We start from the raw sequence: 27,527 nt of genomic DNA, 5'->3' as shown, positions 1-27,527 counted from the left end.
TCCTTGTGTTTTTTAGCCCAAACAAGTCTCTTCTGCTTGATGCCTGTCCTTAGCAGTGATTTCCTAGCAGCTAATTTACCATGATGTTCTGCTGCACAAAGTCTCCTCTTAACAGTTGTTCTAGAGATGAGAAGGTGTGTCCAAACTTTTGGTCTGTACTGTATACGCTCAGGCAAAGCTGCTAAGCTTAGCCATTGATTTCAGCACCGTACACTTCTCAATAACAGATCATAGAATGGTAGAGTTGGGAGGGACCTCAAGGGCCATCGCGTCCAACCCCTTGCGAGTGTAGGTCTTCCTAAATCGTCCCAGCTATGTGTTTATTCAGCTTCCGCTTGAAGATTTCCATTGATGGAGAACTCACTACCTCCCCTGCTAGCCTGTTCCACTCTGACTGCCCTCACTGCCTCCAGTAGTAGCCTGTTCCACTCTCTGGCTGCCCTCACTACCTCCTGTGGTAGTTTGTTCCACTCTCTGACTGCCCTCACTGCCTCCCCTGCTGGCCTGTTCCACTCTGACTGCCCTCACTACCTCCTGTGGTATCCTGTTCTACTCTCTGATTGCCTCCCATGGGTAGCCTGTTACACTCTCTGACTGCCCTTACTGCCTCCAGTAGTAGCCTGTTCCACTCTCTGGCTGCCCTCACTACCTCCCGTGGTCGCCTGTTCCACTCTCTGACTGCCCTCACTGTCAGAAAGTTTTCCTAATGTCTAATCTGAATCTCCTTCCTTTTAGTTTCATCCCATTGCTTCTTGCACTTCTTGTGTTAATGAGAATAGGATAGTTCCCTCTGCATTGGGACCACCTCTCAGATATTTGTTGACCGCTATTAAGTCTCCTCTCAGCCTTCTCTTTTGCAAACTAAATATACCTAGTTCTTTTAGCTGGTCTTCATATGACACGGTTTGCAGACCTTCTACCATCGTGGTTGCTATTCTCTGGACTTGCTCCAATATATCGATGTCTTTCTTGAATTGAGGCGCCCAGAACTGTGCACAGTATTCCAGGTGGGGTCTGACCAGGGCAGAGTATAGGGGAATGGTGACCTCTATTGATCTAGATTCAATGCTTGTCTTGATACATCCCAGAATTATTCCAGATATCAGGAGTAGCTCTGGGTCAGGGAAGGGTGAGTAATGCACAGTTTGTTTGTTTTTTTTAATTTAAAGTAAACTACAAACAGGGATGAGTTGGTTTCCAAAGCTTAAGAATTCCTTTAAGGAGATACTTTATCTCTTATAATCCTTGACGGCTTCTTAGGCTATGTGCACACGTTCCATCTTTGTGCATGTTTTCAGTCCTAAAAAAACACTCCCTTGGCATGCGTTTCTTGCCGCACTTTCCTGCGGTTTTTTTTTACAGCGTTTTTGCCCAGTGCTTTTTTTAAGTCAAATCTATTGACTGGAAGGGCTCAAAAACGCTGTCAAAAACGCAGAAAGAATTGACATGCTGCATCTTTGTGGTCACCACAAAGATGCAGCCAAAAAAAACTGCAACGTGCGGACAGCAAAAATGAAATCTCATAGATTTTGCAGGGGAAGGAAATGCATGCAGTTTTGGGACCAAAACTGCACCTAAAAAATGCACAAAAACGCGGCAAAAAACGCAGCGTGCGCACAAGGCCTTACCCAGTCAACCAATCCCCTACTTTGCACTGATGAGGGGAAAAACCCTGAAACAGATATCTGGAAATGGAGGTCATTTCTTTGTGTAGGAGATACTGCTTTGGCTTTATATCTAAAGTTATGTGGCAAAACTATTTGGCGAGTCAATTTTGACTCTTTAATTGCTACCTCCAGCAGGAGCTACCAGAGACCTTGTTCTCTTGCTCTATGAAGAGGTTTCTTTATCGTTCCTTTGGGAGACCCAGACCTTGGGTATTTAGCTTCTGCCTCCGGAGGACACACAAAGTACTACACCTAAAAGTGTAGCTCCTCCCTCTGAGCTTATACACCCCCTGGTGAGCCAGTCCCAGCCAGTTTATCGCTTTGTGTTCAGGAGGCATACATCCACACATGCATTCTCATATGATTTTTTCCCTTTTGGAATGAGATTGAAGAAGTGCGGGTCCACGTCTGGACCCACGGCATATCCCTTCTCACCCCACTGTGTCGGTGGTGTTGTAAGGTTGATTTCCAAGGCTGGAGCCTTACATGCCGTGCTCCTTCACCATCCCTTCTGGGCTCTGGCTTGAAGTGGGAGCCAGCGCGGTCTCCATGCCTTCCAGGAGACCGGTCTTCATCCGCAGCCCTTTAGGACCCTGCTGTACCGGAGCACTCATCCCCAGGGACCTGGCCCTGCGTCTCAGCAGCTAAGTACCTGAGACGTTTATGTGTTGGGGCTCCCTGTGCTTTATTGTATGGGGAGAGTGTGCTAACTGTATTTATTGTGGCATTTCCGGCGGGTTCTCTAGCTGTCGCCCGAGAACTGCGCCGATGGTGCCTGCGCGTCGGCCTCGCCGCTCAAATTTAGGCCTCGGCTTTGACGGAGGCCTAGTTTCTGTTCACTGCCCTCGCATGTCACTCATGCAGAGGGACAGGCACGGCTCCTCCCGGCGGCCGTCCTGCACAGGGGAGGGACACTCCCCACTGCTCTGCGTGTCTCCTCCCCTGTAGGTCTCTATGGCCCTCCAGATCCCACTCTCCTACAGGAACGCCCCCAAGTCCCGCCCCCTCTCTTCGCTCCGGCGGCCATTTTCTCAGACAGAGTTCACTCTGCGCTGGCCTGCAGTCTGCATCCCTGCTGAGGTGCTGTGCATTGGGGGTCCGGGCTTCGGGATCTGGAGGGCACACAACACCGCTTCCAGCGGTCTGGTAAGCCACAACCGGTCTCTGGTTGTGGACCTCTGTATATACTCCCTGGGGTTCATTCTCTTTGTAGAGTCCCCACTGCAGCAGCATGTCTCACACGAGGAGCAAGGCTCCAAAGCTTTATACTGCATGCGCTGCATGTAAGCTCCTGCTGCCTGAACCGAGCACCTATCCACATTGTGATGTCTGCTCTAACTTGGCGGTGCCACAGCCTGGAGTCTGACCCCCAGTGGTCTCTCAGGCTGCTCCTGCACCTGTGGCTGAACCCCCGGCCTGGGTAGAATCCTTTTCTAGGTCTATCTCCCAGTCTTTTGCTGAGTCCATGGGACTTCTGTCCAGGACTTTGATGAATATGCATCAGCCCCCTTCACAGGGTGCCTCTACTGCTAAGGGTCCCTTAGGATCTCTATCATCTGACCTCCGTCCACCGGAGCTCACAGAGGATTCATCATCAGGGCCCAGACCCCGTCCTCCTAAGAGGAGACGCAGGGTTTCCTCTCCCTCCTCATCCCGCGGCTCTGATTCAAGAGCTGACTCGCAGGATGAGGAGGATGCCTTTACAGGGGGCTCGGAGGCTAACTCCATGTACCCCATTGATCTTTCCGAGGGTGACTCAGATCTTAGTGACTTGATTGCTTCCATTAATTCTGTACTGGATCTCAATCCGCCAGTATCAGAGGAGCAACCCTCTCTGGCAGAAAAGCACCAGTTTACCTCGCCTAAGAGAGTAAAGAGTGTGTTCTTTAACCACTCCAGTTTTCAGACCGCTGTGACCAAACCCAGGGCCTGTCCTGACAAACGCTTCCCAAAGCGTGGTTCTGATGACCGTTTTTCCTTTCCACCTGAGGTGGTCAAGGAGTGGGCTCATTCCCCAAAGGTAGACCCTCCGGTGTCTAGGCTCTCAGCCCGGACCGTTGTGTCGGTGGCTGATGGCACCTCCCTTAAGGATTCCACTGACCGTCAGATTGACCTTCTGGCCAAATCCGTGTATGAAGCGGCGGGGGCCGCGTTTTCCCCAACTTTTGCAGCAGTGTGGGCTCTCAAAGCCATCTCTGCTTCTCTAGAGGAGATGCATTCCCTCACCAGGGAATCTACGCCCGAGATGGTTGCCTTAACTTCTCAAGCTTCAGCTTTTTCATCTTATGCCATGTCTGCCATGCTAGAGTCTGCTCACCGCACTGCGGTGGCTTCAGCTAATTCTCTTGTTATCCGCAGGATTTTGTGGCTTCGAGAGTGGAAGGCAGATGCTTCTTCTAAGAAGTACCTTGCTGGGCTCCCTTTTGCTGGATCCCGGCTGTTCGGAGAACAGCTGGATGAAATTATTAAAGAAGCTACTGGCGGGAAGAGTACTTCCATGCCACAAACCAAAACCAGGAAACCTGCCCAGGGTAGGAATCAGTCGAGGTTTCGTTCCTTTCGTTCCTCCAACTGGTCGTCCTCTAAGCCCTCCGCCTCGTCCGCTAACTCAGCTAAGGACCAGAAATCCAACTGGCGCCCAAAAGCGCGTCCACAGAAGACCGCAGGAGGTGCTGCCACTAAGGCAGCCTCCTCGTGACTCTCTGCCCGCTCCAGCAACGTCCTTAGTCGGTGGCAGGCTCTCCCACTTTGGCGACGCTTGGTTTCAACACGTCTCCGATCAGTGGGTGAGAGATATCATCTCCCACGGCTACAGGATAGAATTCTCTTCCAGCCCGCCAAACAGATTTTTTCTCTCAACTCTCCCTTGCTCCAAGGCCGCCGCCTTCTCACAGGCCGTGGCAGCCTTGCAGGCCAACGGAGTAATTGTACCAGTTCCCGCCCGGGAACGGTTCAGAGGTTTCTACTCAAATCTCTTCCTATTTCCCAAAAAGGACGGTACCTTCCGGCCCATCATGGATCTCAAGCTTCTCAACAAGCATGTTCAGGTGCGGCACTTTCGCATGGAGTCTCTGCGATCAGTCGTTGCCTCAATGACCCAAGGGGATTTCCTGGTGTCCATCGACATCAGAGATGCCTATCTATATGTGCCAATTGCAGTTTCACACCAGCGTTGGCTACGTTTTGCAATAGGAGAAGATCATTTCCAATTCGTGGCTCTCCCCTTCGGGTTAGCCACGGCCCCTCGGGTATTCACCAAGGTCATGGCAGCAGTAATTGCGGTTCTGCACCTCCAGGGGTTGGCAGTGATTCCTTACCTGGACGACCTTCTAGTCAAGGCTCCATCCAGCGCAGACTGTCAGCGGAGTGTCTCGCTCACTCTCGCCACTCTAGCCCAATTCGGGTGGCTTGTCAATCTTCCCAAGTCCACTCTGACTCCGACCCAGAGTCTCATGTACCTAGGGATGCAGTTCGAGACTTTGTCGGCACTAGTGAAGTTGCCCTTAAACAAACAGCTGTCACTCCAGCTGGCGGTGCGCTCTCTTCTGAGGCCCCGCCGTTATACTCTCAGGCGTCTGATGCAGGTGCTGGGTCAAATGGTGGCGTCCATGGAGGCTGTTCCCTTTGCCCAGTTCCATCTGCACCCCCTGCAGCTGGACATTCTCCGCTGTTGGGACAAGCGGCCTTCTTCCTTACACAAGTTAGTGGCTCTGTCGCCACGGACCAGGAGCTCCCTTCAGTGGTGGCTTCGGCCCCTCTCCCTGTCCCAAAGGCGCTCCTTCCTGGCCCGTCCTGGGTGATTCTCACCACGGATGCCAGTCTATCCGGCTGGGGAGCAGTATGTCTCCACCACAGAGCGCAGGGCACTTGGACTCCGTCCGAGTCAGCCCTTTCAATCAATGTGCTGGAAACCAGAGCCGTGCTTCTAGCTCTCCTAGCATTTCACTATCTGCTGGCGGGCAGGCACATTCGAGTCCAGTCAGACAACGCGACAGCGGTTGCCTACATCAATCATCAAGGCGGGACACGCAGCCGCCTGGCAATGATGGAGGTACAACGCATTCTTCAATGGGCGGAGGACTCCAGGTCCACCATATCCGCAGTCCACATCCCAGGCGTGGACAACTGGGAGGCAGATTATCTCAGCCGTCAAAGCGTGGACAGTGGCGAGTGGTCCCTGCACCCGGCAGTGTTTCAGTCGATCTGCCGCAAATGGGGCACTCCGGACGTGGACCTAATGACATCCCGTCACAACAACAAGGTTCCTGTTTACGTGGCTCGCTCCCATGATCCTCAGGCCTTCGCCGTGGACGCTCTGGTTCAGGACTGGTCCCAGTTTCGTCTGTCCTACGTGTTTCCCCCTCTAGCTCTCTTGCCCAGAGTCCTGCGCAAGATCAGAATGGAGGGCCGTCAAGTCATCCTCATTGCACCGGACTGGCCAAGGCGAGCTTGGTATCCGGACCTGCTCCAAGTGTCCGTAGAGATGCCGTGGCGTCTCCCGGATCGTCCAGACCTACTCTCGCAAGGTCCGTTTTTCCGCCCGAATTCTGCGGCTCTCAAATTGACGGCGTGGCTCTTGAGTCCTGGATTTTTACAGCTTCTGGTATTCCTCCTGAAGTCATCTCCACTATGACTCTGGCCCGCAAGTCTTCCTCCGCTAAGATCTATCACAGGACTTGGAAAATTTTCCTGTCCTGGTGTCGCTCTAACGGCCATCGTCCTTGGCCATTCTCCTTACCGACCCTTCTGTCTTTTCTACAGTCCGGTCTGCAGCTAGGACTGTCCCTCAACTCTCTCAAGGGACAAGTTTCAGCTCTCTCAAGTTTCTCGCTCGGCTGTCTCAGGTCCGCACCTTCATGCAAGACGCGTCTCACATCATTCCGCCTTACCGGCGGCCCTTGGATCCCTGGGACCTTAACTTGGTTCTCACGGTCTTGCAGAAGTCCCCCTTCGAGCCTCTTAGGGATGTTTCTTTGTATCGGCTTTTTTCACAGAAAGTGGTTTTTCTGGTTGCCATAACTTCTCTCAGGAGAGTCTCTGATTTGGCTGCGCTCTCCTCGGAGTCACCTTTTTTAGTTTTTCATCAAGACAAGGTGGTTCTCCGTCCGACTCCGGACTTTCTTGCTAAGGTGGTCTCTCCCTTCCACCTTAACCAGGACATTACCTTGCCTTCCTTCTGTCCGGCCCCTGTTCATCGATTTGAAAAAGCGTTGCATACTCTAGATCTGGTGCGTGCTCTCCGGATCTATGTGTCTCGCACCACTGCGATTAGGCGGTGCACCTCTCTTTTTGTGCTAACCACAGGTCGGCGCAAGGGCCTCCCTGCTTCTAAGCCGACCTTAGCCCATTGGATTCGGTCGACCATTTCGGACGCCTACCAGAGTACTCAGGTGCCTCCCCCGCCGGGGATCAAAGCACACTCGACCAGGTCTGTCGGTGCCTCTTGGCCTTTTAGGCACCAGGCTACGGCTCAACAAGTCTGTCAGGCTGCCACTTGGACTAGCCTGCATACCTTCTTGAAGCACTACCAAGTGCATGCTCTTGCTTCGGCATATGCGAGCTTGGGCAGACGCATCCTTCAGGCGGCTGTCGCCCATTTGTGAAGTTAGGTTCTGCCTACTTCTTAGTTTTTCTGTTTATTCCCACCCAGGGACTGCTTTGGAACGTCCCAAGGTCTGGGTCTCCCAAAGGAACGATAAAGAAAAAGAGAATTTTGTTACTTACTGTAAATTCTTTTTCTTATAGTTCCATCTTGGGAGACCCAGCACCCTCCCTGTTGCCTGTTGGCAATTTCTTGTTCCGCGTGTTATCACCGGCTGTTGTCGTGGACAGAGTCTCCAGTTGTTCCGGCTCTTGCTCTGTTCTACTTGTGGGTGGCTATTCTCCTTCAGCTTTTGCACTAAACTGGCTGGGACTGGCTCACCAGGGGGTGTATAAGCTCAGAGGGAGGAGCTACACTTTTAGGTGTAGTACTTTGTGTGTCCGCCGGAGGCAGAAGCTAAATACTCAAGGTCTGGGTCTCCCAAGACGGAACTATAAGAAAAAGAATTTACGGTAAGTAAACAAAATTCTCTTTTTTTGGCACTGAACACTCAGTGTTATCACAAGGAAAGCAATTAAGGAGTCTGGTGTATTGAAGTGCATTCAGAGGTTGTGTGACATCTCTCACAAACGTTGGATGTTCTTAAAGTGTAAAGGATTTATTAAGCCATCATTCACAAGTCAGCTTTTGGCTGAGCAATGCTTCTGCTGATTGTCCCGCTGATAACCATCTTGGCCGAGTGCTCCTGTATTCCCACGGTGGGGCTGACATGTCTAGTGGTGGACTATCTCTGGGAGACTATACAGTTGGTAATCTTTGGTAATCTTTTCTTTGGATTTGGGAAGCATTTTGTATAAAATCTTGTCAATTTTAAGATACCTTTCTCATGATTATGAGCAAAAGCTGTTTGAAACGCGTAGACCGGACTTGGTGTCTATGTATGTCTAACTTTTATTTTTTAACAGTGGAATAAACGTGATGTTTTAATAAGCTCTTCTGTTGTGAATACGTTTTCCAGTTTGGGGCTCCCTCTTCTGGTCAGTGCTGGCGGTACAGTTGATGTGTGGAATGAAAGCTACACACCTGCAGAGGACTGGCAATCCGGGTCAGATTGGGCTATTTAACTTGGCAGTTTTCTCTTGTTACTTGCTGGTGGTCAATTGCTCCTGTGTGTTAAGGACATTCTGTAACCAGCTGTGCTCTCTTCCAGAACGTCTCTCAGATAAGTGGTCTTTGTACCTCTGCTGTTTGTTTTCCACTTTCTTGTTGTTTTTTGTGCTTTGATACCAATGCTTGAGTCCTATTTTGTCTGTGTGGAGTTCGTGGTGGAATGGGATCATTCCCTGCTGGGAGTGTCTGTATACTTGGCTCCATGATTCTGCAAGGTATTGTTTGTCATGCTTGGTATTAATTCAGTCTCTCATCTGTATTTGTGTTTTTGGATCCCAGTAACATTTGAGTGCTGGTACAGTGGGGGAGAGGTTGCGTGACCTCAGGATTTTTCCATATCAGGAGTGCTGGTTTATATTAGGTTTTTTACGGCTGCAGACAGTTGCTCTTTCCTATTTTTTCCTATAAAGATAGTTTGGGCCTCACCTTTGCTGAATCTGTCTTTTCTGGCTTGTATTGTATTTTTCTATATCACTGTAGCCTTTACATGTGGGGGGCTATTTATCTATCTTTGGGGACTAGTCCGAGGCAGATTAGCTTTCTTATATTTCTATCTGTGAAAATATTTAGTTCTCCGGCTTTGTTGAGGCGTCCAGGTCATCGTAGGCACGCCCCACGGCTTCTGTTAGTTTTGTGTCAGGATTAGGTCTGCAGTCCGTTAAGTTTCCAGCCACTTTGTTACCTTTTTGGGATTCCGCATTTTTTGACCCTCCTCGGTCCCTGAATCATTACACTCTTCACTTCATGTGGATGCTGGTTTTTGCTTCCTATTTCCATATTAGCAGCTGGTGTACCGTTTGCAGCTTTCTCAGTGTTTGCTGTGTGTGGTCCCTCAGATTTCTCACCCATGAGTGTAGATGAGAGTGATATCCATGACGAGCCCTCGGGCAGAGCAGTTGTCTTCTCTGGATCTCCAGCGTTACACACGAGCGTGCTGTTGTCATCACTGTCACCATGATATAACCAGAATCCTCTTGTCTCCAGATCATGCAGATGGCCGGCATCGAAGGACAGCAAGTGGTGCTGCTGCTCGAGGATTATCAGTTTGTCCATCCCACGTTTCTAGAGATGATCAACAGTCTGCTGTCATCAGGTACTGTCACCGCTCCGGTGCATGCTTTACATTAACAATCGGCATCTATAGGTTATCACTTACTTCAATAAGAAATTTATGGGTTTACATTTGTTTTATATGGATGGCAGTTTTCTGGACACACTTAAAGGGGTTGTCCACTTTTGGGAGTAGTTTTTTTTTTTCTCTTATTTAAAGAAGATCTAAGACTGGGTCAAAAGTGAACAGTTTTGACCCCCTTTTTTTTTTTTTTTTTTTTTAATTTCTGCTGATCCCACGAGTAATCAATTGTTTTTTGTTTGTTTTTTTCCAAATCCACCATACACTTGCAGTGATTTGGACCTTTTTATCTAGTGCTAATATTTTTGGGCGGGGGCGTGGACCACAGGATGACAATGCAGAACAGCCTACAGACACACCCCAGAGGATCCTGTGAGCCACGCCTTCTTGGTAACAACCATAAAAATTTGCACCAACATCTTCTTACGGATTTATGCTTGGATATTTTTTCAATTCACATTGCTTTGGATTTGTAACAGTGCGTCCCTGCTCTCCTCCTCCTGCAGGGGCACACTGTCATTCACCGCCACGGCCGTCTTTTTTCTCACTGCCTGACGTTCCTGCCTCCCTTCTACGTGGGCTTTTCCTTCTCCCGCCTCCTGGGGCCTGTGCACGCCGCACACAGGGCCTAGGGGAGGGCTCCTAGGGTGTGCATGTATGCTGCTGGCCTCCTCTTAAAGGGCCGGCGCGCCACTCCTAGGGAATGCCTCTCAGCCTATCGCTGAAAGGCACTGGGTACTTAAGGCAAACTTCCACTAGGGGATGTGCCTGTTCAACACCATCAGTTTAGTCAGTTGTGTTCTGTCTAGTTAGTTGTCAGCTCACCCTGTCTGTCCCGTTCTGTTCTGCCTCTACCTGGTCCCATCCTGTCCTGTTCTGTACCTGGCCCCAGCCCATACTGCCTGTTAGCACCTGGTTACTGTCCTGTCCTGCCCATACCTGGCTATCATCCTGTCTTGCCTGTTGGCACCTGGTTCTAGTCCTTTCCTGCCCATACTTGCTGCCTGTCTGTCCTGCCTTGTTGGTACTAGTGACTTTGCCTGTCTGTCTTGCCCTGTTGGTGCTATAGACTCTTTGTTGTCTGCCTTGAGCCATCCTGGTGGTCCCTGTCTGAACTTGAAACTCAGTCCCGTCTGCTACTGTGTCCGCCGTTATCCTGGGGGTCAGCTGCCACAGGCCTAGTCCTCTACTCCATGTTGGAGTAGGCCCCAGGGTCTCCCTGTGGTCCAGTGGGTCCACTTCTAGCTCGCTGCAGCACCATCCTTGACAGTGAGTGTTACAGGATTCTTTAGTCTCTGTCCACATTGTGTCTGAGCCTTTGGTCAGAAGTCATGGCCGTTTTGAGGACTTTTTTTTTTTTTTAAGGGATAAATTGTAGTTTTGAACAGCATCATGTATTTTACCATACAATAAATAAAATGTCAATTGCCGTGATACGGTTTAAACAAAATAATTCCACCGTTGTTTTTTTGGGTTTTGTTCCTTATGGCGTTCATTTTTCAGTAAATTTAACATGGATTCTCCGGCTCAGTATGATTACACCTATGCCACACTTTATATGATAATAATCCATTGGCACAGGGGTGAGAAGGGGCACTGGCAATCACACCATTTAATTGTCATTGTCGGTGATTGATGCTCCATTAACTCAGGCCCAGCGTGGGATATAGTATTGCGTCCTACTTTGGAACCGGTTGCGTGGTTTATATTACTAGCTGTAGTACGCGAGCGTTGCCCGGGATAAGTAACTGTCTCTCTGTCTGTCTCCCATCTTCGTCTGTCTCTGTCTGTCGATCTGTCTCTTTCTGTCTGTCTTTGTTTGTCTCTGTATTAGTCTCACTGTCTGTCTCTCTCTATCTATGTGTCTGTCTGTCAGTCTCTTTCCCTGTCTGTTTCTTTCCCCATCTGTCTTTTTCCCAGTCTGTCTGTCTCTTTCCCCATCTGTGTATGTCTCTTTCCTCGTCTGTCTCTGTCTCTTTCCCTGTCTTTCTTTGTCTCTGTCTCTTTCCCTGTTTTTGTCTCTTTCCCTGTCTCTTCTTTCCCTGTCTCTTCTTTCCCTGTCTCTTCTTTCCCTGTCTCTTCTTTCCCTGTCTCTTCTTTCCCTGTCTCTTCTTTCCCTGTCTCTTCTTTCCCTGTCTCTTCTTTCCCTGTCTCTTCTTTTCCTGTCTCTTCTTTCCCTGTCTCTTCTTTCCCTGTCTGTCTATGTCTGTCTCTTTCCTTGTCTGTCTATGTCTGTCTCTTTCCTTGTCTGTCTATGTTTGTCTCTTTCCTTGTCTGTCTCTTTCCTTGTCTGTCTCTTTCCTTGTCTGTCTCTTTCCTTGTCTGTCTATGTCTGTCTCTTTCCTTGTCTGTCTATGTCTGTCTCTTTCCTTGTCTGTCTCTTTCCTTGTCTGTCTATGTCTGTCTCTCTGCTTCTTGTCCTGTCTGCCTGTCTCTTTCCCTGACTGTCTGTGTCTGTCTACCTCTGTCTGTCTCTTTGACTGTCTATCTCTCTCTGTCTCTTTCCCTATCTGTCTGTCCTCTCTTTCCCTGTCTCCCTCTCTGTCTCTTTCTGTCTCTCTCTATCCGTCTCCCCACTGACACATCTTATTACCTCACACATAAGCTTCTTATATTAACAGTTTATTTCGTTCCTGTAGCAACCACTGACAGTTGCTATTAATAGCCTGTAGCTCACACCTCCATTCAGTTTAATGGCAGGTTTTTTGGAGAGTAACTGTAAAGCGCGGGGTTAAATTTTCCCGTCAAAATATAATCTGACGTTCCCTGAGTCACATGGGGTGTCTGTGCAAAATTTCGTGATTGTAAATGCGACGGTGCGGATTCCTTTAGCGGACACACACACACACACACACACACACACACACACACACACACACACACACACACACACACACACACATACACATACACATACACATACACATACACACACACACACACACACACACACACACACACACACATACATACACTCAGCTTTATATATTAGATAACATGATATTGTGATACACTTGATGTATCTGCTTTTGGTGTCTAGATGTGACCACCCACCTGCTGTGATGTGATTCACAGCCTGCTAAGGGATTTGCTAGCAGGTCAATTTTTTGAGGGGCAGAAATTAATGTCTTGTCATATATGTAATGCTATAAACCGTGCTGTCTCTGCAGGCGAGGTTCCCGGCTTATATACCATAGAGGAGCTGGAGCCGCTGTTATCACCACTAAAAGACCAAGCGTCTGAAGACGGATTTACAGGATCACTGTTAACCTATTTTACTTTTAGTACGTACCTTAGTCTGCTCCTCTTCCTCTGCTGCTTCCATTTCTTTATACACTCTCTGCATAATTATTAGGAAATTATATTTTTCGGACTACAAGACGCATTGGACCATAACACACACCTAGGTCTCAGAGGAGGAAATTAGCAAAAAAATTTGAAGCAAAAAATGTGGTCATGATGCACTGTTATGGGGGGATCTGTTGCTGACGCTTTTATGGGGGTACTCACCTCCTGTGCTGACGCTCTTGTTCCCATGGCACACGTGAGGTTGTTACGTCACACGAGCACCGCACCCAATCACTGCCGGCTACCGTCTCCCCGACTCTAGACATATAAGAAATCAAAGGATGAGAGTTGTCAGCCCTAGCTCTCCCTTCCCATTGATTATTTATTAGTTTTGAATTGGGGAAACAGAAGGCGACGGTGATTGGACTCTGGGCTCGTGAGATGTCACAACCTGACGTGAGCCCTGGCATTGCGAGCACCGACACTGCTGAAATCATGCCGGCACGGGAAGTGAGTATAGGTTTTTTTAATTTAATGGTCACAAACATGGGGAATGAGAAGGGATTGTCCAAGTAATAGACAACCTCCTCACCTATTGTTTTGCAACCCTATTGACTGTTTGCAACAAATATCTCCCAATATCTTAGAGGGATGCAGCTAAGAAGCAACTTCAAGAATGCTGCATCCCTCTGTAAGACTTTTAACAATTTTGGACAGGGAATGTTCCATACATACTGGAAGGGCATCATTGCTAGAGACGAGACGTCCAATGCTAGTTACTTAGAGCGCAGTACACACTTCATCAAATTGTATGAACCCATCTACCAGTCAACTGACAATTAACCTCCATAGATGGGGACTACTTGATCAGAATGACCACTTTGGGCCTAGGCTTTATCTCTGGGAAATAGCCTTTTTTCAGTATTTGTTATTTTCACCAATATGCAGCTTTATACCGGGGTAAAGAAACTTAATTTCCTATCTCATTGCAGTAAATTGCAAATAACTGTTGTCCTGTTTCAGGAGTCCTGCAGAACCTGCATGTTGTCCTCATCATGGACTGTACAAATACAAATTTCACTATAAATTGTGAGAGTAACCCAGCATTATACAAGAAATGCTCAGTGCAGTGGATGGAGGGCTGGTCTGATCGGAGCATGAAGAAGGTATGTCTAATGGATACATGACTTTGACTACATGTTTGCTTTCAGATGCCGTAGTGTTGATACACTGTTTTATTTTATAACAAAAGTCAACAATTTCATCCCTGCTTAGTTGCAGCCATACCTTCTCAACCTTTTATTATGGGCACCTATGTCATGTGTCCACCGGTCCAGGACATGCTTCTTTTGTGGACACGATGTCTGTTTCTGAAGTTTTGTCAAGTCCAGAATGACATAACCTATCAAATACTTTCAGTCAGCTTTTAGACACCTTGCCTAAATTCACATATCTACTTGTGCCCTCCATGGAGCCAAAGATTTAGATATAATTTCTACTTTGTATGAAAGAGCAATGAATCTAGTTGAATCTATGCAATCAGTATTAGGAACGTCTACTGATATAGAGACTTCTGTAATAGGAGACATCACATAGGAGACACCCTGACTGCTGTATAATACATAACTTAGGATACACTGAGATGCTGTATAAGCATCAGATAAGATTCACTGAGACTGCTGTATATATCTGAACTGGAACACACAGTCTGCTGTATATACATAACATAGGATACACTGAGACTGCTGTATATATGAAATACGACAGACTGCTATATGAATATCACAAAGGATACATCTCCATCTCATAGGAGACACCAAGACTGCTGTATATACTGTACATCACATAGGAGACATTAAGAATGCTGTATCTATATCCTATAGGATACACTGAGACTACTGTATATACATTGCATAGGAGACACTGAGACTGCTGTGTATATATATATATATATATATATATATATATATATCACAAAAAATACAATGTGATTCTGCTATGTACACTACATATGATACACTGACACACAGTTGGATACATTACATCGTATATACTAAGACTGCTGTATACATCACATAGGATACACAAACTCAGATGTATACATCACATAGGATGCAATGAGACTGCTGTATACATCACATAGTAGACACTGATACTGCTCTATATACATCACATAGGAAACTCTGAGACTACTATATATAAATCATCTAGGAGACTGCTGTATATACATTACATAATGAGATATAGCTGTGTAAGAAAAGAGAGAGCTTTTTTTTTTGTTTGTCTCTGACCTATCACTGATTGCCCTTAGTTCCAAGCTTGTTCGAACTCTGAGCTGAGCGTGTGCGGTGTGCAGCGTGATGACTCCACTTATTTGCAAAGCCAAAGATTGAATGGGAAATGTAGTCTGCATCAGTGGGAAAGATGGAAAAAACATGACAAACAATACAGAACTGGCACAATAAGGAAGGGGATATCTCATCAGAGACAACTCCTTTTAAAAAGTAGTCTCTGTAGTAATCTGCTCATTGCCCTGGGTCCCATGTCTAAATCCAGCAAACAGCTGATCTTGTTGGTCTGATAGCTGCATTCCCATAATGCCTATTACATTGAGGATTTGCTTTGATTTTTCCCTGTGGATTTCACCTTATGCATTGCACATTAGGATCAATTTGCAGGTTTTGCAATATGATTGCTACAGATTAGCTGCAGTTATAAAGCAAAATCTGTTGATTAAAGCACCACTATAGCGTTTTGTCTTTTTAATTTACTGCTGGAGTGGTGCTTTAAATCTAGGTTTTCTGCCTCTGTTATTCTCACCTGCCGCTGTCTTCATCTATTATCTGCGGTGCTCCGGTCGGTCTCCAGAACTTTGTGATCTGCTGGCTGCTTCAATGATTCATGGAGCGTGCCAGAGGTCACAACTCAATACAGGTCTATGAAAGCCTCGTTCTGGCCTCAGTCTGGCTCTCATACAGATGCATTGAGAGCTTGTGATGCACCGTCTGTCTTTTGGACAGTCAGAAGTTGTGGTGACAAGATGGCACCTCGGGACTGGAGCAGTGTCGGTAAAGGGTAAAGACACTGGAGGGTGAGTATCGACTGGGCGCAGGGGGCTTATATTTAATACACCACTCTAGTGCTGAAAACCAAACAAAACCCTGGAGTGGTGCTTTAACCTCTTCATGACATATGATGTACATGTATGTCATAGCCCATATACTTGCCTTGATGCTGGCTCGCATGCCGAGCTGGCATCTTTCCCCTCACATGACACCTAATTCAATCAGTCAAGATGTGCCTTTAACCTCTTCATGACACATGACATACTGGGTACGTCATGGATCGTGCCACTGTAATCCCCGCTGCCTGCAGTGGGCAGCCTGCGGTGATCTGCGCACATCACCTGATTTGAACAGCTGACATGTGTGCGTGCCAGACATGAATGGATCCGCTCTCCACCACTCTCCACTCCTTACATCTTGCTGTCAACCACAGACAGTGAGATGTAACAACGCGCTGCGATAAGCATTCACTTACCCGGCGCCATCGGAAGTCACGTGATATGATCATGTGACTTTCGATGGTTTCCATGGTAGCACAGGGACATGTGATGACTCCTGTAGCTATCTAGTCACTTTCTCTCACTGCTGGCAGACTGTCGTGTGTGAGAGGAGAGCTGCTTTTGTGAAGATCAGAACAATGCTACTCTCATCTACAGAAAGGAACAAGCGATCAGACTACTGATCCTTATAGTCCCCTAGGGGACCTAGTAAAATAAAAAAAACAAGTTAAAGTTTTAAAAAATTTTAAAAAAATAAATAAAAAAAACCCTAAAAGTTCAAATCACCCCCCATTTGCCCCATTGAAAATTAAAGGGTAAAAAAATAAAAAAAATATACACACATTTGGTATTGCTGCATTCAGAAATGCCCAAAATATAAAATCAATTAATCTGATCAGTAAACTCACAGCGGCAAAAAAATTCGAAACGCCAAAATTACATTTACATCTGCGCAAAAATTGTACCTTTAAAAACGTCAGCTCAAGACACAAAAAACAAGCCGTCTCTGAGCCATCGATCCCGAAAAATGAGAACGCTATTGGTCGCGGAAAATGGCGCAAAAAGTGCGCCACTGTTTTTGGTCAACCTTGTGAATTTTTTTTAACCTTTTTGATAAAAGTAAAGCTATACATTTGGTGTCTACAAACATGTACCAGCCTGAGGCATCAAACTGACACATATAGTGAACACGGTGAATAAAATATCCCAAAAACCTGGAAAATCGCCCGGGAGTGAAAGTGATGACAGCCACGTGTGGAACTGAGCTCCGCTCTAGGCTGTTAACCCATTAAATGCCGCTGTCAATCACTGACAATGGCATTTAAATAAAAAACCTAAAAAACAATTGTGGAATTGTACTTTTGTTTTTTGCAGTTTCATCACACTTTCAATTTTTTTCCCATTTTTCCAGTACAATATGTGGTAGTCATTCAAAAGCACAACTCATCCCGCAAAAAACGAGCCTTATATGGCTATAAAGCCGGAAAAATAAAAAGGTCTTGGAAGAAGGGGAGGGAAAAATGGGACATCCCCCGGGGGTGAAGGGATACTCTACATAGAAGCTTATTTCTGTTGCCCAGCCATCACTCACTGGCTATTTGTGGCACAATGTAATCATTGCCTCATGGATCCAGTCCAGGACATTATAAGCATGAAGACTTTGTGTCCCCCACGTTTGCATACTGTCATTTTGGATAATAACCAACAAAATAAGGTTATTCAGAATTCAGACTGTTTACCCCAGTGGAAACTATAAAGCCCACTTTACACGTTGCAATTAGTTGTACAATCGCATTTGCGATGTGACACGCCCAGGTTGCATACGGGATCTTATGAGATTGCACGTAGGTCGTTCATTTGCTGTCACACGAGCGTTAGTAGTCTATGTTAAATTGGTCAATTTTGTGTGCGATCCTTTAGATCATGTGTTCTGTGACGTATGCATTGGGCACCTTTTTTTTTTTTTTTTTTTTATTTATTGACTTGCCAAGCGTGTGTAATGTGTAGGGATGCGTTTTTACTATGTCATCTGCCATTCAGCTCTGCTACATGGCCGCTAACAGCAGACACAGACAGCCATGTAGCAGAGCTGAATGGCAGATGACAGCAGACACAGACAGAGCCGCACTGTCAGAATGAACTCGGGTGAACTTCACCCGACTTCACGGTCATGCTGCGGCTCTGTCTGTGCCGCGTCCTGATTAGCGGTCACCAGTGAAGGGTTCACCGGTGACCACTAATCCCCCGAGTGACTGAAGTTAGCAGCCCTCTCTCATACTCACCGATCCCCGATCCCCGGCGCTGCACGGCGTTCACACTGCTCCGGCGGCTTTTACTGTTTTGAAAAAGCCGGCCGCCCATTAAACAATTTCGTATTCCCTGCTTTCCCCGCCCACCGACGCCTATGATTGGTTACAGTGAGACACGCCCCCACTCTGAGTGACAGGTGTCACACTGCACCCAATCACAGCAGCCGGTGGGCGTGTCTATACTGTGTAGTGAAATAAATAATTAAATAATTAAAAAAAACGGCGTGCGGTTCCCCCCAATTTTAAAACCAGCCAGATAAAGCCATACGGCTGAAGGCTGGTATTCTCAGGATGGGGAGCTCCACGTTATGGGGAGCCCCCCAGCCTAACAATATCAGCCAACAGCCGCCCAGAATTGCCGCATACATTATATGCGACAGTTCTGGGACTGTACCCGGCTCTTCCCGATTTGCCCTGGTGCGTTGGCAAATCGGGGTAATAAGGAGTTATTGGCAGCCCATAGCTGCCAATAAGTCCTAGATTAATCATGTCAGGCGTCTATGAGACACCCTCCATGATTAATCTGTAAATTACAGTAAATAAACACACACACCCGAAAAAATCCTTTATTAGAAATAAAAAACACAAACATATACCCTAGTTCACCACTTTAATCAGCCCCAAAAAGCCCTCCATGTCCGGCGTAATCCAGGATGCTCCAGCGTCGCTTTCCAGCGCTGCTGCATGGAGGTGACCGGAGCTGCAGTAGACACAGCCGCTCCGGTCGCCTCCACGCAGGTAATGAAGACAGCCGCGCGATCAGCTGCTGTCACTGAGGTTACCCGCTGTCACTGGATCCAGCGGTGGCCGCGGGTAACCTCAGTGACAGCTCAGCTGATCGCGCTACTCACCTCAGTTGCTGCGTGGAGGTGATAGGAGCGGCGGTGAGTAGCGCGATCAGCTGAGCTGTCACTGAGGTTACCCGCGGCCACCGCTGAATCCAGCGGCTGTCTTCATTACCTGCGTGGAGGTGACCGGAGCGGCTGTGTCTGCTGCAGCTCCGGTCACCTCCATGCAGCAGCGCTGGAAGCGACGCTGGAGCATCCTGGATTACGCCGGACATGGAGGGCTTTTTGGGGCTGATTAAAGTGGTGAACCAGGGTATATGTTTGTGTTTTTTATTTCTAATAAAGGATTTTTTCGGGTGTGTGTGAATGACAGACATTGTGAGGCGCTTCAGAACGCAGCTTTTCAGCTGCGCTCTGAAGCGGACCTTTTTTAAGCTGCGGTGCAGAGCGCACACCTGCGCACATAGCCTCAGACATCAAAATCGTATGAGGGATGTCACACGTTACAATTGACTAGGTTCGTGCAACAAAACGCTCAATTCTAGAGAATGATACGATGTGTTTGCGATCAACGGTTTTGCGTTCAATCCTGATCGCACGTAGATGTCACACGCAGATACCTCACAAACGATGCCGGATGTGCGTCACTTACAACTTGACCCCAACGACGGATTGTGAGATATATTGAAGCGTGTGTAGCGGGCTTAAGGCAGATGAATTGCAACAATCTATACAGCGCTGTATAAATGTATATACTAAAAATATAATTAATCAGTTATCTGCCGAATAATGTCTGAGCCTCTTTATTTAGATTCCTAAGATGTTATTTTCCGACACCACACGAGAAGAGAAGAAGAGCCAGCGCTCGGAGTACAGGAAGGCTTCTCCAGGTAGATTTACTTTGTCACTTTTGTTTTTTATTTGCTTTAGATTAAATACACAATTTAAACTCCATCTTGTGTATAAGTGTTTGAATGCGTACATGCTGTATATATCACACACGTCTGTGTCTTTATAGGAGAGTCTGACTTCTATAAATCGTTCTTGACCATCCACGAATCCTGCAAAGCATATGGTGCCACTCCAAGACGATACATGACCTTCCTTCAAGTGTACGGCTCTCTGTTTAGTAATAAAAAAGCTGAGCTTACCAAGAAACAAAGTCATCTACAGGTATTGTACAACATGGATTGCTTCTGTCCTATTACATACAGGACTGAGGGGGAGGCTCCTGCTGCAGGCAGTTGTGTTAAAGGGAACCGGTCACCAGTTTTTTGCCCTATAAGAAGCGGCCACCACAACTGAGCTCTTATATACAGCATTCTAACATGCTGTACATAAGAGCCCAAACAACTGTGTAGCATATAAAAAAACACTTTATAATACTCACCTAAACTAGTCGCTGTGGTGGATGTGAGTCAAATGGGCGTCTTCGTCCTCTGGTGCCGGCGCCGCCTCTTTCGGCCATCTTTGTCGCTGCCTATGTCGTCCTTTTGAAGCCACGGTGCATGACGCGTCCGACGTCATACACGCTCGCCGGCGTTCAGGTTCTGAGCAGGGCAGATCAAAGCTTTGTAGTGCGCATGCGCGGGACCGGCGAGTGTGTATGACGTAGCTGCGTCATGCACACAGGCTTCAGAAGGAGGACTAAGATGGCCGAAAGAGGAGGCACCGGCATCGGAGGACAAAGACACCATCTGAGCCCAGGCCTGCTTCAGGGCATTACTACTGTTCCTGGTGTAGGGGGGGCCGGTGAAGAGAGGGGGCCCGGCCAGGCCAGGCCCGGGGTAAATACTCATCTTTATTAAGCCACTGGCAGGACGGGCCCCTTCTCTTCACCAGGCCCCTGTCACAGCAGCAGCAGAGGTGCCCCGCAGCGTCGCACTCGCTTCACTTCCTGACATGACTAATTTGCATGCAAAGGGGCGGCGCATGCAAATTAGCCATGTGCTGTAGTGGAGGCAGGGTGAATGGAGCAGAGCAGAGCGCCGGCGTGTCATCGCTGGGCCGGGCAGCAGTGTGGGGAGGTCATCACTCTGCGCCCTCATTACACTCCTGCAACAGCGGCTGAGGTGGCGAGGACGCGGCAGCCAGCTGGGACAGGTAAGCGCTGTAAGCTGAAGGTGATCGCCGGGGGGGCTGACCTCTGCTGGGGTGATGCTATTCTCTGCTGGGGCCCGCTGTTCTCTGCTGGGGGGGGCGCGCTGATTTCTGCCCAGGCCCGCTGATCTCTGCCCGGGTCCGCTGATCTCTGCTGGGGGGAGCCGCTGATCTCTGCCCGGGCCCGCTGATGTCTGCTGGGGGGAGCCACTGATCTCTGCCTGGGCCTGCTGATCTCTGATGGGGATGGGAGGACGCTGATCTCTGCCCGGGCCCTCTGATCTCTGCTGGTGGGGGCCACTGATCTCTGCCTGGGCTCTCTGATCTCTGCTGGGGGGGCTGCTGATCTCCGCCCGGGCCCTCTGATCTCTGCTGGGGGAGGCTGCTGATCTATGCCCGGGGCCGATGATCTCTGCTGGGGGGGGGGCGCTCATCTCTGACCGGGCCCGCTGATATCTGCTGGTGGGGGGGGAGGTGGGCACTGATCTCTACCCGTGGCCGCCAGCCGACCCCAGCCCCTGTCTTGCTTCAGCTAGATCAGGGGTGTGGAACCTCCACCCCGTGGTCTCCTGCCTCCCTCTGCTGTGAGCCTCCTGCCTCCCTCTGCTGTGAGCCTCCTGCCTCCCTCTGCTATGAGCCTCCTGCCTCCCTTTGCTGTGAGCCTCCTGCCTCCCTCTGCTGTGGGCCTCCTGCCTCCCTCTGCTATGAGCCTCCTGCCTCCCTTTGCTGTGAGCCTCCTGCCTCCCTCTGCTGTGTGCCGCCTGCCTCCCTTTGCTGTGAACCTCCTGCCTCCCTCTGCTGTGAACCTCCTGCCTCCCTCTGCTGTGAGCCTCCTGCCTCCCTCTGCTGTGAGCCTCCTGCCTCCCTCTGCTGTGAGCCTCCTGCCTCCCTCTGTTGTGAGCCTCCTGCCTCCCTCTGTTGTGAACATCCTTCCTCTCTGCTGTGAGCCTCCTTCCTCCCTGCTGTGAGCCTTCTGCCTCTCTGCTGTGAGCCTTCTGCCTCTCTGCTGTGAGCCTCCTGCCACCCTCGCAGTGCTGTGTGCCACCCTCCAGTGCTGTCTGTGCTCCCTCAGTCCTGTTCATGTCCTCCAGTCCTGTTTGTGCCCCTCTAGTGTTGTCCGTGCCACCGCCAGTGCTGTCTGTGCCCAGCAGTACTGTCCGAGCCGCAGCCCTTCCTGTGATGTGTATATATATATGCCCCCAGTCCCTCCTGTTGTGATGTGTGTATATGTCCCCAGCCCCTCCTGTGATATATACATATGCGCTCAGCCCCTCCTGTGATGTGTGTGCCTTGAGCATCCCCTACCTGATGTTTATGATTTACCAATCTGCGCTCCAGACCGAGACAAACTTGGAAAAGCCACATGATCAGTATCACTGAACACCACAGCCGGACCAAAGAGAAGCAGCTCCAGCCACCACAGTAAGGGGTGCTTCACACACAGCGAGCTCGCTGCCGAGATCGCTGCTGAGTCACGCTTTTTGTGACGCAGCAGTGACCTCATTAGCGATCTCGCTGTGTGTGACACTGAGCAGCGATCTGGCCCCTGCTGCGAGATCGCTGCTCGTTACACACAGCCCTGGTTCGTTTTCTTCAAAGCCGCTCTCCCGCTGTGACACACACATCGCTGTGTGTGACAGCGAGAGAGCGACAAATGAAGCGAGCAGGGAGCAGGAGCCGGCGTCTGACAGCTGAGGTAAGCTGTAACCAAGATAAACATCGGGTAACCAAGGTGGTTACCCGATATTTACCTTAGTTACCAGCCTCCGCAGCTCTCACGCTGCCTGTGCTGCCGGCTCCGGCTCTCTGCACATGTAGCTGCTGTACACATCGGGTTAATTAACCCGATGTGTATAGCAGCTAGGAGAGCAAGGAGCCAGCGCTAAGCAGTGTGCGCGGCTCCTTGCTCTCTGCACATGTAGCTGCATTACACATCGGGTTAATTAACCCGATGTGTACAGCAGCTAGGAGAGCAAGGAGCCAGCGCTCAGTGTGCGCGGCTCCCTGCTCCCTGCACACAGCGCTGGTAACTAATGTAAACATCGGGTAACCATACCCGATGTTTACCTTAGTTACCAGTCTCCGCAGCTTCCAGTCGGCGGCTCCGTACAAGCGCAGCGTCGCTTGCACGTCGCTGCTGGCTGGGGGCTGTTCAGTGGTCGCTGGTGAGATCTGCCTGTTTGACAGCTCACCAGCGACCATGTAGCGATGCAGCAGCGATCCTGACCAGGTCAGATCGCTGGTCGGATCGCTGCTGCATCGCTAAGTGTGAAGGTACCCTAAGGGTTAATTAATCAATTAACCAAATAGATTAGGGTCATTTTCAAGCTGATAATTTTTTACGGCCCCCGAAGGGTGGTAGAAATTTCCAAATGGCTCCCGGCAGAAAAAAGGTTCCCCACCCCTGGTCTAGATGCACGGAAGGGTGCTGAAATGCATCACGTCTCACTGTTCAGAGAAGACGGCGTGCAACGTGGGAGCCGGGGACGGTGAGCAAAATATTTTTGTTCTTTTTGTGCAGCAGACAAATATGCCAGGAGGCCTCCAGGATGGGACATATATACTGGATATACTGGGAGAAGGACATATTCACCAGGAAGAGTCAGAAACCAGACAGGCTGGAAACATATATACCCGCATGTGCCCAGGAGGGGGATAAATAACAATAATAATTGCAATATGTATGTATATATATATATATATATATATATATATATATATATATATATATATATATATATATATATATACTAGAAGGTGGCCCGATTCTACGCATCGGGTATTCTAGAATTTACGTATTGTGTAGTTAATGTATGAGTTTTGTGTTATATATATATATATATATATATATATATATATATATATATATATAGATAGATAGATAGATAGATAGATAGATGTTGTTGTTTGTAGTTACCAAGTGTTTGTGTAGGGCGCTGTACATGTTCTGGGTGTTGTCTGGGTGTGGCGGGGGGTGAGAGCGGTGTTGTATGTGTGTTGCGTTGTTTGTGGAGCGCTGTGTGTCTGTAGCGTTGTGTGTGTGTGTTGCGCGGTTTGTGGTGGTGTGGTGTGTTTTGGGGGAGGTATGTTTTGTGCAATGTGTGTGTGTTGCGTGGTATGTGCGTATATTTATGTATGCCACGGTGTTTGTGTGTTGGGTGTTGTGTGTGTGCAGCGTTGTCTGTGTGTGTGTGTGTGTGTCTGTGTAGGGCGGTGTTTGTGGTTCCCAGTGTGTGTGTGGTGTGTTGTGTGTGTGTGTGTGTGTTGGGGGGAGGTGTGCACCTCCCATCGTGCTCCATCCCCCATGCTGCGCACCCCCCATCGTGCTCCATCTGCCATGCTGCGCACTCCCCATCGTGCTCCATCCGCCATGCTGCGCACTCCCAAACGTGCTCCATCCGCCATGCTGCGCACTCCCAAACGTGCTCCATCCGCCATGCTGCGCACTCCCAAACGTGCTCCATCCGCCATGCTGCGCACTCCCAAATGTGCTCCATCCGCCATGCTGCGCACTCCCAAACGTGGTCCATCTGCCATGCTGCGCACTCCCAAACGTGCTCCATCCGCCATGCTGCGCACTCCCAAACGTGCTCCATCCCCCATGCTGTGCACTCCCCATCGTGCTCCATCCCCCATGCTGTGCACTCCCCATCGTGCTCCATCCCCCATGCTGCGCACCCCCCATCGTGCTCCATCCCCCATGCTGCACCAGCATCAGCCTCTCTGCCCCCAGCATCAGCCTATCTCCTCCCAGCATCAGCCTCTCTCCTCCCAGCATCAGCCTCTCTCCTCCCAGCATCAGCCTCTCTCCTCCCAGCATCAGCCTCTCTCCTCCCAGCATCAGCCTCTCTCCTCCCAGCATCAGCCTCTCTCCTCCCAGCATCAGCCTCTCTCCTCCCAGCATCAGCCTCTCTCCTCCCAGCATCAGCCTCTCTCCTCCCAGCATCAGCCTCTCTCCTCCCAGCATAAGCTTCTCTCCTCCCAGCATCAGCCTCTCTGTCCCCAGCATCAGCCTCTCTCCTCCCAGCCTAGCCTCCTCCAGCATCAGCCTCTCTTCTCTCAGCCTCCCCCCTCCCAGCCTCCCTCCTCCCAGCCTCCCCCAGCATCAGCCTCCCTCCTCCCAGCCTCCCCTAGCATCAGCCTCCCCCTCCCAGCCTCCCCCAGCATCAGCCTCTCGCTTCCCAGCCTCCCCCAGCATCAGCCTCTCTCCTCCCAGCCTCCCCCAGCATCAGCCTCTCTCCTCCCAGCCTCCCCCAGCATCAGCCTCCCCCCTCCCAGCCTCCCTCCAGCATCAGCCTCTCTCCTCCCAGCCTCCCCCAGCATCAGCCTTCCCCAGGATCAGCCTCTCTACTCCCAGCCTCCCTCCTCCCAGCCTCCCCCAGCATTAGCCTCTCTCCTCCCAGCCTCCCCCAGCATCAGCCTCTCTCCTCTCAGCCTCCCCCAGCATCAGCCTACACCCTCCGAGCCTCCCCCAGCATCAGCCTCCCCCAGCATCAGCCTCCCCCAGCATCAGCCTGCCCCAACATCAGCCTCCCCCAGCATCAGCCTACCCCAGCATCAGCCTACACCCTCCCAGCCTCCCCCAGCATCAGCCTACCCCAGCATCAGCCTCTCTCCTCCCAGCCTCCCCCAGCATCAGCCTCCCCATTCCCAGCCTTCCCCAGGATCAGCCTTTCTCCTCCCAGCCTCTCCCAGCACGCCGTGCTCCTCTGCCGACACTCACAGATCCAATTGCATACACTCACACACACACACACTCACACATCTGAACACACTCACACACATCCGATCGCACACACTCACACACACACTGAAGATATCGCACATACGCGCTCACACTCACAACATCCGGAGATACCACATGCTTCTGGCCATGTGATCCTCCGGCAGGTTCTGGAAGGTCACTCCACAGTATCGCCGCCGAGAAGCAAGCGATATCCCAGGATGTTGTGAGTGTGTGGATGCGATGTGATGTGTGTGTGAGAGTGAGTGTGATCTGATGTGTGTGTGTGTTGTTATGTGTGTGCGTGTGTATGTTCCGTCGCTGCAGGACCTTGATGCGCTGGTAACTATGCTACCATGGTTACCAGCGTATCCCGTCCCCCGCTCACACGGGAGCCCACACCAGCATACGGCAGCAATGCGAGGGTATGTGTCGGCTGGGTTGGCGGCGTACGCTGATGTGGGCTCCCGCGGGTACAGTACTCACCTGGGAGTCGTTGCTCCGTGTCGGTTCGGGGAATGCGTGCGGGCGGCGGGGCCAGGGCGAGCGTGCATTGCGTGAGGGGGGCGGGGCGTGGCCGAGTTGCCAATGCGTGCAGGGTGCCGGGGCGAGAGGCCAATCCGTGTGGGGGGCGGAGCTTGGGCGAGCGGCCGGCCAATCCATGTGCGGGCGGAGCCTGGGCGAGCGGCCAATCCGTGCGGGGGGGCAGGGCCATGGTGAGCCCAGCGGCCAATCAGCTTTGTGTCACCGTAAGGACACAATTTTGGAGCAAGACAGACAGACAGAATAAGGCAATTATATATATAGATATATATATAATATATATATATATATATATATATATAATATATATATATATATATTTATATACACACGCCTGGAGGCCCCCAGGATGTGACATCCTATACCAGGAGCAAGACATTTACACCATGAGTGGCCTGGGAAGGGGTCATATATACCAGAAGGACATATATGTGTGTGTGTATGTATATATATATATATATATATATATAATATATATGTATATATGTATGTATGTATGTATGTATGCATGTGTGTGTGTATATATATATATATATATATATATATATATATATATATATATATATATATTTTACATGTTTTTCCAAGAGTGGCAGTGAGACTGTAGGAGGTTTGATGGGTGGGGGCGGAGCTGGGGTGGAGCCTGGGCGGAGTCCCAAGGGGCCCTGAAAATTTTGCCAGTATGGGGCCCTGAAGTTCCTAGTGGCAGCCCTGTCTAACCACATCCACCGCAGCGACCGGTTTAGATGAGTATCATAAAGTGTTATTTATGGTCGGCCTGCGCTCTTATATACAGCATGTTAGAACGCTGCATATAAGAGCTCACTGGTGGTGGCCGCAGCTTATAGGGCAAAAAACTGATGACAGGTTCCCTTTAAGAGTCAGAGACAGGGCAGTGAAAGAAGTCCTGAGACATACACAGAAGATTTATCCATGTCTTTATGTATATTACTATTTTAATATTTAATGAATAACATTCAAAGGAAACCACAAGGTCCAGACCAGACGATCTTTAGTTGTTTTTTTTTGTGTATGTGTTTTCACAACAGTCTTTGCTGTAAAACATTGAGGGCATCCGGGTGCAGTTTGCTCAGATCCTGAGCCCGCTTCATACTCTTGCATCTGGAATGGGATGTTCCAGTACAACCAATGTCTGTAAGGGTTTAAGGAAGACATTGCTGGGATATTCACCTCATAGACA

General features: G+C 49.4%; 1 protein-coding gene across 3 annotated transcripts in view; it reads left to right on the top strand.

Annotated features, from left to right (window-relative positions):
• The window catches only part of DYNC2H1 (dynein cytoplasmic 2 heavy chain 1), an 852,364-nt gene that overhangs the window by 383,701 nt on the left and 441,136 nt on the right, over window positions 1-27,527 (top strand). For all 3 annotated transcript variants that reach the window (XM_075337457.1, XM_075337458.1, XM_075337455.1), the window contains exons 50-54: window positions 9,364-9,472; window positions 12,682-12,795; window positions 13,823-13,965; window positions 19,772-19,850; window positions 19,979-20,133. In XM_075337457.1, the coding sequence (XP_075193572.1) occupies window positions 9,364-9,472; window positions 12,682-12,795; window positions 13,823-13,965; window positions 19,772-19,850; window positions 19,979-20,133 (600 nt within the window). The remainder of the gene's footprint in view (window positions 1-9,363; window positions 9,473-12,681; window positions 12,796-13,822; window positions 13,966-19,771; window positions 19,851-19,978; window positions 20,134-27,527) is intronic.

The sequence above is a fragment of the Anomaloglossus baeobatrachus genome, chromosome 2, assembly GCF_048569485.1.
Source record: "Anomaloglossus baeobatrachus isolate aAnoBae1 chromosome 2, aAnoBae1.hap1, whole genome shotgun sequence".
Taxonomy (NCBI): domain Eukaryota; kingdom Metazoa; phylum Chordata; class Amphibia; order Anura; family Aromobatidae; genus Anomaloglossus; species Anomaloglossus baeobatrachus.
The sequence above is the reverse complement of the archived record's forward strand: the minus strand, read 5'-3'. Positions and strand labels throughout refer to the sequence as shown.